Source organism: Notothenia coriiceps, unplaced genomic scaffold, assembly GCF_000735185.1.
Source record: "Notothenia coriiceps isolate Sejong01 unplaced genomic scaffold, NC01 NC01_scaffold00036303, whole genome shotgun sequence".
Lineage (NCBI taxonomy): Eukaryota > Metazoa > Chordata > Actinopteri > Perciformes > Nototheniidae > Notothenia > Notothenia coriiceps.
Genome location: NW_011369004.1, coordinates 1 through 14,502, shown reverse-complemented (window position 1 = coordinate 14,502; position 14,502 = coordinate 1). Strand labels below are relative to the sequence as shown.

Below are 14,502 nucleotides of genomic sequence, written 5' to 3'. Positions count from 1 at the left end.
TTGACTCTGCACACCGTTTACATGCAGAAAAACCTTCATAACACACAAGGGGACGGGTAATAACCGGAAAAGCATGACATGTGTCATGCTTTTCCGGTTATTACCCGTCCCCTTGTGTGTTATGAAGGTTTTTCTGCATGTAAACGGTGTGCAGAGTCAAAACCCTCAAAGTACACCCTGTAGCGAGTAAAATACCTCCCCAAAACGCCTCGTTGGTGAAACGTCATCATGAAGTCATCGTCATTTGATTCTTCCGGGTACGTGCTTTCGAAAGCACGTACCCGGAACTAAATGGGCCAATCCGTGGAGCCGTTACGTTACGTCCGCGGAGCCGTTACGTTAAGCCCCCGCTGATTGGTCCAAATTGACCAATCCACACACACACTCAGTGCAGGCAGCCCTGCTGATTTCTTCTCCCTGCTGCAGGCTGATAACAGACAGTTGGGATCGCGCGAAATTCTCTCTGCAGACCCATTCTCACAGCGTTTATCAACCTATAAACCTTTTTCTTACTCAATATCAAGCCACACTTATTGTTTTTATTTCGGCTGTGACTTTGTGTGTGTTCAGGTTGAGTTTGGCTGTGTTTGGCTGTGTATCGCTAAGGAAATCACGGAGGGGGGGAGGGGGAGCTGCAGCGAGCCGTTTAGTGGAGAAAGTGAATACTGCTGAATACACATACTTTACAGAGATGCTGTATGCGAAACCAATGTGAGTTTGGAAAATGTTTTAACCTTTCCGGCGGAACCTCTGAATAAACAAACATTGATTTGTACTTGTATCATTTGCTCTTACACATGGAATAAACAAGCGTCTTGCCTTTTTGTCCTCTAAATATACAACTACGTTTCTGCATGGATGCTGTCACATCAGCATAAATACTCCATACTATATAATAAATGTTTTTAATAATAGTTTAATAACATCCTGATGCTGCTGTGTTCAGGACTCTGGAGCAGGCGGCCTCGGTGCCGGTGGTCTACGCCACAGCCTTCTACTCTCTGGTGGTGCGTGGCAGGCTCCGCCCCGGCGAGACGGTTCTCATCCACTCAGGGTCAGGGGGCGTCGGCCAGGCCGCCATCGCCATAGCACTCAGCAAGAAGTGTAAAGTCTTCACTACAGTCGGTGAGCATTTCACACTCATCATTACACACTGTCATACAGACAAAAATAATGAGCTCTGATAGGATTTCTCATTCACTGCGGAATGTTTATTTATTCACAGCGACAGTTATTTTATTAAATGTTTGTAGTCATTCTTGTCATCATTTTATCATAACTACATGGTTTCCATGGGTCCTTAAAAAGTCTTAGTACTATAACACATAGGCCTAAAAACCTTTAGAATTTTCTTTCAAAAATATTACATGTATCCTTCATGCTTCTGCAAGTGTGACTGCAAAATACAAATGGGTATTTGTTATTTAATTTGATGTGGTTTTAAAAAAGTCTTAAATAAAACTGCTGTAATCCTGAATTGGAAGTATCATGAATCATCTCATCATTGAAACTTGGTGTGTGTGTGTGTGTGTGTGTGTGTGTGTGTGTGTGTGTGTGTGTGTGTGTGTGTGTGTGTGTGTGTGTGTGTGTGTGTGTGTGTGTGTGTGTGTGTGTGTGTGTGTGTGTGTGTGTGTGTGTGTGCGCAGGCTCAGCGGAGAAGCGGTCCTACCTGCAGCAGAGGTTCCCTCAGCTCTCAGCAGAGTCCTTCGCTAACTCCAGAGACACTTCCTTTGAACAGCACATCCTGCTGCACACACAGGGCAAAGGTCAGACACGCTTTCTGTAGTAACCCCTGCTGGGACACAATTTGATCATTATCTCAATTTAGGATTTAAAAAAACTAGTACAGTCCTCAACCGGGATGTGTTTGTGATGCTTCTTCTTTGGTTTTGAAACATGTTGGATGTGTGTGTTTCAGGTGCGGATCTAGTGCTGAACTCTCTGGCAGAGGAGAAGCTGCAGGCCAGTATTCGATGCCTCGCCAGACACGGACGCTTCCTGGAGATCGGCAAATACGATCTGTCAAACAACAACCCACTGGGTCAGTTCACCTCAGGCTCACACACTTTAGCATATTGTAACATTATTTATAGAGTTGATACTAACACTGCAATTGTGCCTGTGCCATTGTGCACAGAATAAAAAGCTCAAAGTGCATTTTTAAACCACAACCACTCTTTTAATTGTCCAAGGCCTGGTAAATGTTTTGCATGCTTGGCTCTGATGTCATGTTGCTGTAATCTCTCCAGGCATGGCTCTGTTCCTGAAGAACGTGGCCTTCCACGGCATCCTGTTGGATGCCCTCTTTGAAGAAGGCAACCATGAGTGGGAGGATGTGTCCAAGCTGCTGAAGGAAGGCATTATGGGAGGTGTAGTTCAGCCTCTAAAGACCACAGTGTTTGAGAGGGACCAAGTGGAGGAGGCGTTCAGATACATGGCTCAGGGCAAACACATCGGCAAAGTCCTCCTGCAGGTCAGTGTCTCATCTAGCACTTGTTCCAAACATACCAAGCTTTCATGATTGAAATTAGAAAAAAGAATTGAAAGATATATGGCATATGTGTTTTGCAGTTGTTAATAATAGTTTTATGGCTCTGTCTTTAAAAAAAAAAAAAAACCGACATCACACTAGTTTACTTCCTCTTACTGGGTGTTCTCTTTACACAGGTGTGTCATGAGGAGAAGGGTTCAGCAGTCCAAGCTGCTTCCCGTGTGTCTTTCCCAGCTATCTGTCGCACCTTCTGCCCCCCCTCCCATTCCTACATCATCACTGGAGGACTGGGGGGCTTCGGTCTGGAGCTGGCTCAATGGCTCACTGAGAGAGGAGCCCACAAACTGGTGCTGACCTCCAGATCAGGCATCAGGAACGGTAAGCACTATAGGAGTAACTGAGCTGACGTCAGAGGTGATGAAATGTAGCTGTGGGAAAAACACAGGCAGCGCAAAGGATAATGCTAATTAAAAATGGTTGGTAGACAACAAGATTAGCTGCCTTACCATTGTGTCATATTTTGTGGTATTTATTAGGGTGTACACATTTATCGCGTCACATATTTCCTCCAAAAAACATCAAATAATTCAGCAGGTTAGCGCACTTATAACCTGAAGGCTACCAGAAAGGTTATTTTAACTTCACTTGTTCAGTTAAACTAACCTTAGCCAGTCAAGCTCACTGCTCCACTGCAGTTCACGATGGTCTGCCACGGATAAATATACAGTAGGGAAAACACTGGAATATTTGATTTAAATTTGAAATGTCTGTACTTTTTCCTCCTGGGTGTCCCCATCCACTTTTCGGGTATACAATTACAGGAGAAACACTGCTTTTGTCAGTATTGTTATTAAAGTTGGTAACAGACAAGTTTAGCTCGCTAATGTTGCCAGAAAAATGTGTAGTAAAATCCAGAGACTGAAATCTTCCTTTTTTTTGGTTAGTCCGATTGGGACGTGAACCGGCGCCCCTTCGGTCCCTACAGACTGAGCCACTATAGTTTGCCATTACCTACAGCTGCCTTGCCAGTGCTGTATTCAGTGTGATTACATGGTTACTATTGCCTACCAGTGTTATGCGCTAATTCCTCTAGGTGCTATCGCTGTAACTCGTTTTTTCACAGTTCCGCTTTGTAATTGTTGCTAGGTTACCAGGCGAAGCGAGTTCGTGAATGGAAGTCACAGGGTGTGGAGGTGCTGGTGTCGACCAATGACGTCAGCACACTGCAGGGAACAGAGCGACTCATCGCTGAGGCCGGCTCACTGGGCCCTCTGGGGGGGGTCTTCCACCTCGCCATGGTAACACACTAGACCATCAGTGGCATTATAAGTGTTTTTGTTTGTTGTTAATGCTGAACATTCTGCTTATGGACGCCCCAGTATTTGCTCTATAATCAATATTTTGAACAGAATTATTCCTTAGTATGTTATGGTACTATGGCAGAAGTTCTTAACTGTGTTTATTTCACGCTAGCACTGCTGTCTAATCCAAACTCGCAGTTAAAACCAACCTTTCTGGTGTTATTGATCTAAAAATACTTCGACATTTAAATTCACATCTCATCTCAACTTATTTTGCATGTTTGTTATGTCATTACCAGGTGTTGAAAGATGGCATGTTGGAGAATCTGACTCCTGAGCTTTTCCTCGATGTTAACAAACCTAAATATGATGGAACCGTAAACCTGGACAAGTAAGACACACTCAACCATCCTTCTTCTAATATCAGAGAACTTTCCTTTGCTTCTCTCTGGATCTTAATGAGCTTTATTTCCTCTCCAGAGTGACGAGAAAGTCTTGTCCAGACCTGCAGCATTTCGTGGCCTTCTCCTCCGTCAGCTGCGGCCGTGGCAACGTTGGCCAGAGTAACTACGGTTACGCCAACTCGGCCATGGAGCGTGTGTGTGAGAAGCGCAGACACGATGGCTTACCTGGACTGGCGGTTCAGTGGGGAGCCATCGGCGATGTGGGCGTGGTGCTGGAGACCATGGGGGGCAACGACGCAGTGATCGGTGGCACGCTCCCACAGCGCATCACTTCCTGTCTGGAGGTGCTGGACCGCTTCCTGTGCCAGCAGCGCCCGGTGATGTCCAGCTTCGTGCTGGCGGAGAGGACTGTGGTGAAGAGTGAGGCGGGAAGCAAGAGAGACCTGGTGGATGCTGTCGGACACATCCTGGGTAAGGGACACGCTATATGACTGAATCATTTTCCTTGTTAGGTTGAGTTAATTGTGTTAAATCAACAAGTTTAACAAACCTGAAACTTGATTATAACCGTGCTCTGAGATGGAAAAACAATGGCTGATGAGACATTCAGCTGTCTTTATTATATATTTTTACGATACAGATACAACAAAACAAAGTTAGTAGAAGCCTGAGGCCAAAAAGCATAGCTTGTAAAATAATTATCTCAAATATAAATACTGCATATAATAAATATTCTGCGAAATGCCTTTAAAAATATTAATATACGTTTTAAGTCACAAGGGTCGGATTTCACAAAGCCATGTACAGGGGTTGAAATAATTATATGTAATGAAAAGAAATGACTTGTTTATACAGATCAAAATACGATTTGCCATACACCTATAATCATTTGTTTCTTAAAGTAGAATTGTGTAGCAAAATTGTTCTGCTAACAGGAGTTAAAGTACCCAACCTAAAACATTTTCTCTATTCAAGGCATTTAACCAAAAATCGGTCCAAAAGCAATCATTACCCTAATTCTTTGTAGTCATAGTAAGCAGGATCCTAACTGTCCCCCCCCCCTCAGGTGTGCGGGATGTGAGCAGCCTGAACCCTGATGCCTCTCTGGCTGACCTGGGCCTGGACTCTTTGATGGGTGTTGAAGTTCGCCAGACTCTGGAGCGGGACTACGACATCGTCATGGCGATGAGGGAAATCCGCCAGATCACCATCAACAAGCTGCGAGAGCTGGCCAGCAGCAAGCCAAGCGGAACAAATGGTAATAGTAAGAGTGGATCATGACTAAATATCACTGAGAGATCAGTCTAAATCCAGTTCTTTGTTATTGATAAATGTTCTGTCTTTGCTACTTCCTAATCTCCAGACTCTCATAACACCGCAGCTAAGAGGGAAAGCGTTCACGCTCTGTTGGAGTCTGATCTGACCCAGCTGTTGGTGAACCCCGACGGCCCCACGGTGACCCCCCTCAACAAGGTTCAGAGCCAGGAGAGGGCCCTGTTCCTCGTCCATCCTATCGAGGGCTCCATCCACGCCTTCAAGACTCTCACCTCCAAACTCAGCATTCCCTGCTACGGCCTGCAATGCACTAAAGGTATTATTTTTTAACCAATTCTATTCATCTTATTCACAAAAAGCTTCAAAATACAAGACATGATGGAGATCTGTAGAATGGGACATCCCAACTAGCTATCCAAGCTTTAGAATAGGGGCCCAGACACTAAAGAGAAAGCATTTATAATATACTAACACACCTAGAATTAAAGAGTTACATTACATGTCACTTGTTAGAATTAAAGAGTTAATGTATTATACAGAAACATTCACAAGCTAAAAATCACTAACCAAGTACCCTAAAACTAATATAACCCTAACTATAATAGCCCTTAAACATGAATTTAATCAATTTAAATATTGGTTTCAAATTGGTTAGATACAGATACAGATATAGGACAAAGGGAACATAATGGTTTCAATGAAATGCTCTTAGAGTAACTGGTTTAGAAGTTCCCAGACATATAGTATATCCAATCTTTTCCATATTGGCTTAGCAACTGCTGCCTCAAGCTATTTTCAGAGCCAGATACAGATAAAAACGTTCTATGTATTGGTATTGTCCATCTCATTTTAGACCTGAGAACCTCTCCTAAGCACCCTAAAATCCCATATTTATTAGGTGTTTTTCCCTAAACCGATTATGCAATATATCAAGCTCATACTTGTTTCTCCCCCCCCCCCAGCCGCTCCTCTGGACAGCATCGAGTCTCTGGCAGCGTTCTATTTGGACTGCATCAGACAGGTGCAGCCGGACGGGCCCTATCGGATCGCTGGATACTCCTTTGGGGCCTGTGTGGCGTTTGAAATGTGCTCCCAGCTTCAGACCCTGAACCTACCTGTGGAGTACCTCTTCCTGTTCGACGGATCACACTCTTATGTGGCAGCTTACACCCAGGTGAGAGAAAAGAGCCAACATGACCATAATCTGACGATATTTTAGTACACAGCAATTTACACATTTGGGGAAATCTTAACATTTAAAATAACTGTATGTTGATGATGTCATGTTAACTAAGTGTTTGGTTTCCAGAGTTACAGGGCCAAGCTGACCCCAGGCAAAGAGTCTGAGGCTGAAACTGAAGCCCTGTGTGCCTTCATCCAGCAGTTCACCGGCATCGCATACAACAAGGTACACAGCCCCGGACATTTGCACACAAAATGTATTTGAATGTAACTAATAGTGTTTATTTTTAAGTATTTCCTTAATCCTTTTTATGTTGTTTTTTAAAGCACTTTGAATAGCTGAAATGTGCTCTATAAATAACCGTGGCTGTCTCTCTGCACTGCAGCTCCTGGAGGTCCTCCTCCCGCTGGCGGACCTGGAGGCCCGGGTCAGCACGGCGGTGGACCTGATCACCTCCGCCCACAAGAACATCAGCCGGGAGCTGCTGCACTTCGCAGCCACCACCTTCTACTACAAGCTGAAGGCTGCTGACGGCTACGTGCCCACAACAAAGTTCCATGGCAACGTGACGTTACTGCGAGCCAAAACCAGCAGCGAGTACGAACAGAACCTGGGGTCTGACTACAAGCTCAGAGAGGTCATGTCCATAATCATTTATTCTTTTAATCACATTTTTCTATTTTTTTCCCCTTTTTTATTTTTACTTGTTTCCTTTTCGTTCTTCTTTGACTTATTCTACTATTATTATTATTATGATTATTTAATAATTTTCTTCTTACTGTTATTTTTTTTTACCACACATGCCATTGTTTTTAAATTATTTAAATATAACACAGATTTCAAATTTTCATTATTTCCTTTTTTTCTTCTTCTCTGAATATTATTATTTTTTAATTAATAATGAATGTTCATGTTTCACTTCAGCTTTATAGCTAGTTGACGAGGCCCCCCTCAGAAAGTCTTTGTATATCTCTCTGCTCAGATACTGATTTGTGTGTGTGTGTGTGTGTGTGTGTGTGTGTGTGTGTGTGTGTGTGTGTGTGTGTGTGTGTGTGTGTGTGTGTGTGTGTGTGTGTCTCCAGGTATGTGATGGGAAGCTGTCAGTCCACATCATCAAGGGAGACCACCGCTCCTTCCTGCAGGGGGAGGGGGTGGAGTCCATCAGCTCCATCATCCACAGCTCCCTGTCTTACCCCCCAGCCACACCTCCACCTGCATACTAACGCCACAACATTCCCAACATGTCTGACCCCAGTGAGTTCAGGATGTAGACCTTTAACCTTGTTAGAATAACACACAGCATGTTTCAGTCCTGTGCCATTTTGCCCTAAATTCCCTAATGCACCTTAATGCACCTTCTCAAATCTCATTGATCAATTCAGGCAATGGACTCACTCTCTTACCTTTCAGAGCTCTTCTCTTCCTGTCAAATGGTGCCGTCAGTTAATACCTTAGCTATTCTAAGATAGGTCTCCCTATGTTACTGTATTTCATTTAAACTTTTTTTGGATTGTAGCAGGAATCCCAATTTGTATTTCTTATCATGAGCCAGCTATACAGTGGCCAATAACTAATTAGTTAGGAAGTTATTAGAAAACGACTGTTCTAACTACTTACACAGGCTTTGTTCAAAGCAGAATCCAAGAAAATTTGGATTTTTTCTATTTAGGGAAAAATATGCACAACACAAAATCATTCATTACATAACATGTTTGTACAGGCTCCTTCCATCTATTTATAAAATGACCAAGCAATACTCAAAGCTATCAGGCTTCAATGGAAGACAAACTGAGAGCAGTTTAAAAAGGTATCTGTAGCTAACAGCAAAGCAGGCAGACACATAAATACTTAAGTGTCCCATTTCTTACCGTTATTATGGAGGAAATTGGCAAATGATATCTTAACTGTGAGTAGACCAGCTCTTACAGCATCTGCTCAGATAGAACCAGTCTCCCAGGGACTTACAAATCATTTGACATCTCAGGAACTCTTTTATTTTCCTCTAAATGTCTCCCATACAGAGAATTGGACGGCTATTAGCTTCTGAGTTTGACAGTAATAGAAGTATGTGTAACGAGCTCATTGGTCAATCCCTGTGTTACTTTTTTCAGTGACCAGACATTGAATCCATATCAAGCCACAAGTTGTTAGGTTCAAGGCTACAATGAATATCATGCACATATCAACGTGTTACTCAGAACATCTGGCTCTGGAGAGTGCAGTGTGGACATGGTGTGTTCAAAAGAGACGTGTGTTTAAAGGCTGCCAAGAAGTATTTTGGTTGTAGCTCAGCAGGTTATAAGACTTTCTTTCTTAATCCTAGTATCCTCCTGTTGTGACCAGATAACATTGACCCCCAAATGACTGTTACAAACGTCGTATCAGTAAAGAGCATTTGCATGTATTTGAATGACCAGTACACTTCATTGCTGGATTAATTCGTTTTTGGCATTATTGATGCCAGTAAATATCATTCAATCATTTGTAATTAACATGTCTAAATGGTAATAGATTGTCTTACACACCATGTTACACCTGTGCTTCTAACATCACAACAACTATAAAAAAAGAATGTAGCCTAGAATAGCATGAGAGGCAGGCTCAGTAACAGTATAAACACACGACCCTGTTACACTGCCATGGGAAACAAAATACTTGTGGACTGGCAAAAGAGGACCTGATAGTATTGGTTATATGGACATTTGGAGTCTTTCTTTTGTTTTATTTTGTATTTATTATATTTTATTTTGTCCAAAAGAAATGTGTTTACCTGTGTGAGAGGTAGCAATCATATCACTTTAAAAGTGTTGCTGTTGGTTTCATAATATTTTGCTTTTATGCAAAGCAGGTTGTTAACGGTTACAAACAAATTATGGAAAGCATCCTACAACTAAATATGTGTATTAATGTAGTGCATAGTTGCTAACAGTGTCATTAAATACTTAACAAATATATTGATAAACCATTCTGATTTGTAAAACAGATGGTTCTGACATGACATGCTGAAAAAACACGTTCGAATTCAGTCTATTTTTAAGGGATTGTTTTTATTTGTTTTTATCAATTTCCCTTAAATACTATTATGCCCTGGTACTAATGAAAAATAGATATTAATTTTGTAACAAACTGTTATTATTTGTATCCTGCAGTACTAAAAACAATGTGTAGAAATGAAGATGCTGCGTTACAAGATGGATAACTCGTGACAGGGCTTACCTTGATTCATAAGGCAGTGTTTATGAAATAGACACACTGATCAGCAAACAAGGAAATAATAATATCTGATAAGGTAAAAGGGTCTGTCCAGGCACATTTTTCCCAGCTTACAAACGTGTTACTGATCTATGTGAACACAAGGTGTTACTGAGGGCCAAAACTAGTGACTGTTACAGTATTTGAATAGTGAATAGGTACCTTAATGTGTCACTAAATGCTGTGTCTTTCCTTAAATCAGCTGTTAGGTTGTGAATGACTACTAAGGCCGCCGTTGTATTAGGACACAACTGATCTAGTAGGGGGATCTCCTCTTTCCTGGGGTCTTTGCTGGAAGGCCTTATCCTCCCAGAGCTGTCTCTGACTTCCATGACCCTCACTTAATTTCATGACACCCCCCCCCCCCCCCCGCAGCAGTCAGCGTGACCTCTGAGACCTCCACCTGGTCTATGAAGAGTCCGCTGACCGGAGGCAGACGTGGGGAGTGATTGCTGTGAAGAGGAGAAGGAAGAGACAGTGTATGCTCATCTCTTATATTATTGTAATATTTCCAGTATTCTTTTGTTATGACTAATAAAGGCATCTCGCTAATAAGTGTATGACTATTTTGTGTTTTTCCAAAAATTCTCCTTAAAGGGAGATAAAGAATATGTGAATGTGTGGACAATCTACAGGGCTTACTGTGAAAACGGCTTAGTAAAGCAAAGCAAATTACATTGTGTGCAGGTCACATTTAGATTGAAGAAATGCTGTATTAATCAGCTTTTCCAATTTACACTATGGTAGAATTAAGTCACATTTTGTATGTTTGAATCTATGGTTTGAATGTACATATGGTCGATTTAGTGTCCAGAACCCATGTTTTTTAAGTTATTTTTTTATTATTATGATTATTAAATGGTTAGTATTAGAGGCTACTGATCCACAATCCTTACTGTCATGTGGGTGTTCTGTTTTTCATCAAGAAGCTTAAGATGAAATAAATAAAAACAATGAACACATGTATTGCAATATCTAAAACTAAATCTTTAGACAGAGCAACATGCAGTGATTCGAGTGGAATCTACATTATCAGAATATATTGTAACACAAAGTATGCCACAGGTTGCAGTTAACAGAAATGTCACTACATTTCATGAATGAAATCAAAAATATTTTATTTTCAATAGGCTATAAACACCTTAAGAGACTATGTTCCCCAGACAGTAAGGCCTAACATGATATTACACTGGGCGTGGATAAACCATGGTGTTTAACTATTGTTTTAGCCCATTAAGTTTAGTTTTTGGAACAAATGTCATTTATTTCAGACTCAGTTAGATCAGGTGGAGGCGTTTAAAGGTGACATACACATTTTGAGTGGGACTGTATTAAAATAAAAGGAAACAATAGTCCTTTGTTAGAATATATGGGAACTCGATTCCTTCTGCTCACAAGAACACATATTTACCATCTTTACCATCCCATGGTAGAGCACATTCTTTAAAAAAGCATTTTTAATAAATGACTACTCCAAATGTAGCTCTGATTATATTTGCTTACGCTAGGGGGCAGTGAACGCCACGTAGCGTCTAGCCTGCCGGAAATAGAAACAGAAACAGGACGTGACGAAGGCGGAAAAAGTCAACAACAACACGACACCGACATGGCTGCTGACAGTGATGTGAGTTTCTTTAGTCAAATAACTCGATATAGAAGGGTTAGCATTGTTGTTTAAGCGTGTATTGCTTTAGGGCAGATTATAATATATATGTATTTAAATTAAATGAACCCGTTTGTTTCTCTCGCAGCCTGAGTCAGAGGTGTTTGAGATCACCGACTTCACCACCGCGTCAGAGTGGGAACGGTAAGACAACATGACATGTCAGAAGGAACTGAGAACTGTTGTAACACCATGGCTGCTGGGGTATCATTAACATCATGTTTATCTTATTATATTGGGAACATTTTGCTGTTTTATTGTCAAGAACGTGCTGTCAAATAGGCTACCAGTGTGCATAATGAAGTCCGAACAATATTAGCATTCTCCCTGGTACACATCAACATGAAGTGAGCTAGTGTAGGCTACAATGATAGAGTCATGTGAAGTTTGTGAAGCCTCCTCCCGTTCTGCGGCTCGAGTCTATTGTAGGAACTGTGAGGTGTCAAGTAACTAAGTACATTTACTCAAGTACTGTACTTAAGTACAGCTTTGAGGTACTTGTAATTTACTTGAATGTTTCAATTTGATGCTACTTTTTGCTTCTACCCCACTACAGTTCAGAGGTACATGGTGTACTTCTACTCCCCTACATGTATTGAATACCTTTAGTTACTTTACACATGTGGATGAATTATGTGAAATATAATCAAGTGTTAAATCAGACTTTAGTTCCACCTGGAGTAAATTCACAAGCTACCCTGCAGTATACAAAGTCATTCAAACTAGCTGCACCTTTACCAGCCATGACACACAGTCCTAAGCTAAGTTGTTCCTATGCACTGTTTGTACAAATACACATGGAAACAATAAGCATGCAATCCCTACCAAACCCTACTTTTACTGTTGGTACTTTATCTATATTTTGATGCTGATACTTTTCTACTTTTACTTGAGTAACATTTTGAAGGTAGGACTTTTACTGTAACAGAGTATTCCTACACTCTGGTACTTTCACTCAAGAACAAGGTCTGAGTACTTCTACTTTTACTAAGTACAAGATCTGAGTACTTCTCCCATCTCTGTTTACTGTAGGAACATGGATGAAGGGACTTCAAAATAAAAGCTAAACTCTGGTGTTTCTGGAAATTATACCTTTATTTGTTAATGTCAGTAAGTGTGGCAAAATGAAACGTGAAAAGGATATTTTATAATGACATTGGTATATTAAAATTCAAAGGAAAAGGCGTGTTGCCTGGCAATGGTTTCACTTCAGATTGATAGCATACCTCTTCAGAATGTCAATGAGTCAATACCAGGACACTCTGATTGGATATTTCAAAAATAAAGCCCTTCAAATGTGTAATGTACGCATTGTTTGAATGAAAACAGGGGAGGTAACTATAGAACAACAAGCTGTCTTCACCGCAAGCCTTTGCACCCTCACCTCACAGATGCATAGTAGATCCGGTCAGAAAGTCTCTGAGCCACTATCAGGACATTCTATTGGGAATTGAAGATCTGTGTAATTAGAGCAATATGTTCACATTGTGTTGTAAATAATATCAAAGAAATAGCCTGTTGCCAAATCGATAGCAGACCACCTATAGTGGGTATAGTATAGTAGTGCACTTGGATTACCATCAATCTTAAGCCCAAATATATTCCCCTTAAAAAAATGTGAAGATGAAGAGCAGCCATTATTCAGATTTGATCAGATAGAGCCAGAGAATGGGTTTAAGGGTTATGGGTTTTGTGCTTTTTATAATATTGAATTGATTAGTATTATGCGCCATTATATTGATGACAAACTGTCAATGGACTAATTAACTAATACCAAGATAGCTCATGTCCAGACAAACGTTTATTGATACATGCCAACATACAGTAAGGCTCTGTTTATATCCAACCAATGCCTGCCTCTGACAGCTCAACTCGTCTCTCCTTTGAAAGGTTTGTGTCCAGAGTGGAGGAGGTGCTGAATGAATGGAAGCTGATCGGCCTCTCTGCAGGGAGTGTGAACCCAGAGAAGGTCTGCTGCTCTCAATGAGCATCACATGTTCACATGACAAACACCAGTAGGTTCTTCACCTTTACTCATGTCTCATTATTCTTTGTTTGAACATAGGGTGAATACACCTCTGGCACCTGGGGGGAAAAGTGTCTGGATATCAACTTTGCTGACTTTAAGTTCTACATTACTCATTACTTCCTGAAACAAGAGTGTGAGAAGGACAATGGGAAGGACAAGCTGGAGGAAGGTACACTTATCTCTGAGGTCGCATTCACACCTAATAGTCCGGTCTCTGGTGCGCACCAGACCACAGTTTGTTTCATTGTTTCATTTTTCAGAAAGTTCGGTTTGCGTTCACACGGGCAAAACTCAAACGGACTATAAACTTTAAACACAAGTCATGTGCACGGAAATGCTGTTCAACCATTGGTCAGACATTAAGGGGGTAAAAACGCAAGTCCCGGCAATTTCTACCGGAGCCTCCGCCATGGAGCATCGGCACTTTCGGCAGGTTATTCTCATGCTGCTGTTAATCTGGAGAGCATATCAACAGCAACGGCGCATATGATTATATAATCAGACAACGTCCGTTAAAAAACATTATAACACATATAATGAGAGACGTTCTGCAGTAAGCAGGGGCGTTTCACCGACAACAGGTGTTCTTACTTTAAAATGGACTTTTATTAATCCCTCGTGGGGAAATTGTTTCTTTTATGTAGCTGACGGATAATTTTTACTTTACACGACACTGTTCAACACTTCATTCTGCTTCACTCTTTAACTAAACAACCGCGGATGTCTTGAAAGACTCTTTCGCTAAAGATTTTGAAGATATCCGCGTTCTTGTGACACGTAAATACTACGCTTCCTGCATTCACCAGCAATGAACCGCTCCAGAGTTCACTAGCAAGCGTTCCGAGACCACCTATTACAGCGGACCAGAGTCCGGTTGTTTAGTTCACTTAAGAGGTCTCGGATT

At 41.4% G+C, this 14,502-nt stretch overlaps 1 protein-coding gene across 1 annotated transcript; it reads left to right on the top strand.

Moving 5' to 3' along the window:
• The first annotated feature begins 228 nt into the window (after positions 1–228).
• On the top strand, positions 229–10,463 carry LOC104963493 (fatty acid synthase). Its single transcript, XM_010792091.1, has 15 exons — positions 229–257; positions 947–1,125; positions 1,647–1,766; positions 1,919–2,041; positions 2,250–2,473; positions 2,668–2,869; positions 3,638–3,789; positions 4,092–4,183; positions 4,273–4,667; positions 5,263–5,454; positions 5,560–5,787; positions 6,434–6,645; positions 6,781–6,879; positions 7,040–7,291; positions 7,737–10,463. Exons 1-15 carry the CDS (start codon positions 229–231, stop codon positions 7,875–7,877), a joined length of 2,640 nt encoding a protein of 879 aa, XP_010790393.1. The 3' UTR covers positions 7,878–10,463.
• Positions 10,464–14,502: the final 4,039 nt, after the last annotated feature.

What these genes read in the sequence shown, in the direction of transcription:
- LOC104963493 (XM_010792091.1), top strand. Translation starts at nt 229, where the DNA reads ATGAAGTCATCGTCATTTGATTCTTCCGG. An exon ending in GTCAAACAACAACCCACTGG is followed by an intron (nt 2,042 to 2,249) that starts GTCAGTTCACCT and finishes TAATCTCTCCAG; the next exon opens with GCATGGCTCTGTTCCTGAAG. An exon ending in CTGACTACAAGCTCAGAGAG is followed by an intron (nt 7,292 to 7,736) that starts GTCATGTCCATA and finishes GTGTGTCTCCAG; the next exon opens with GTATGTGATGGGAAGCTGTC.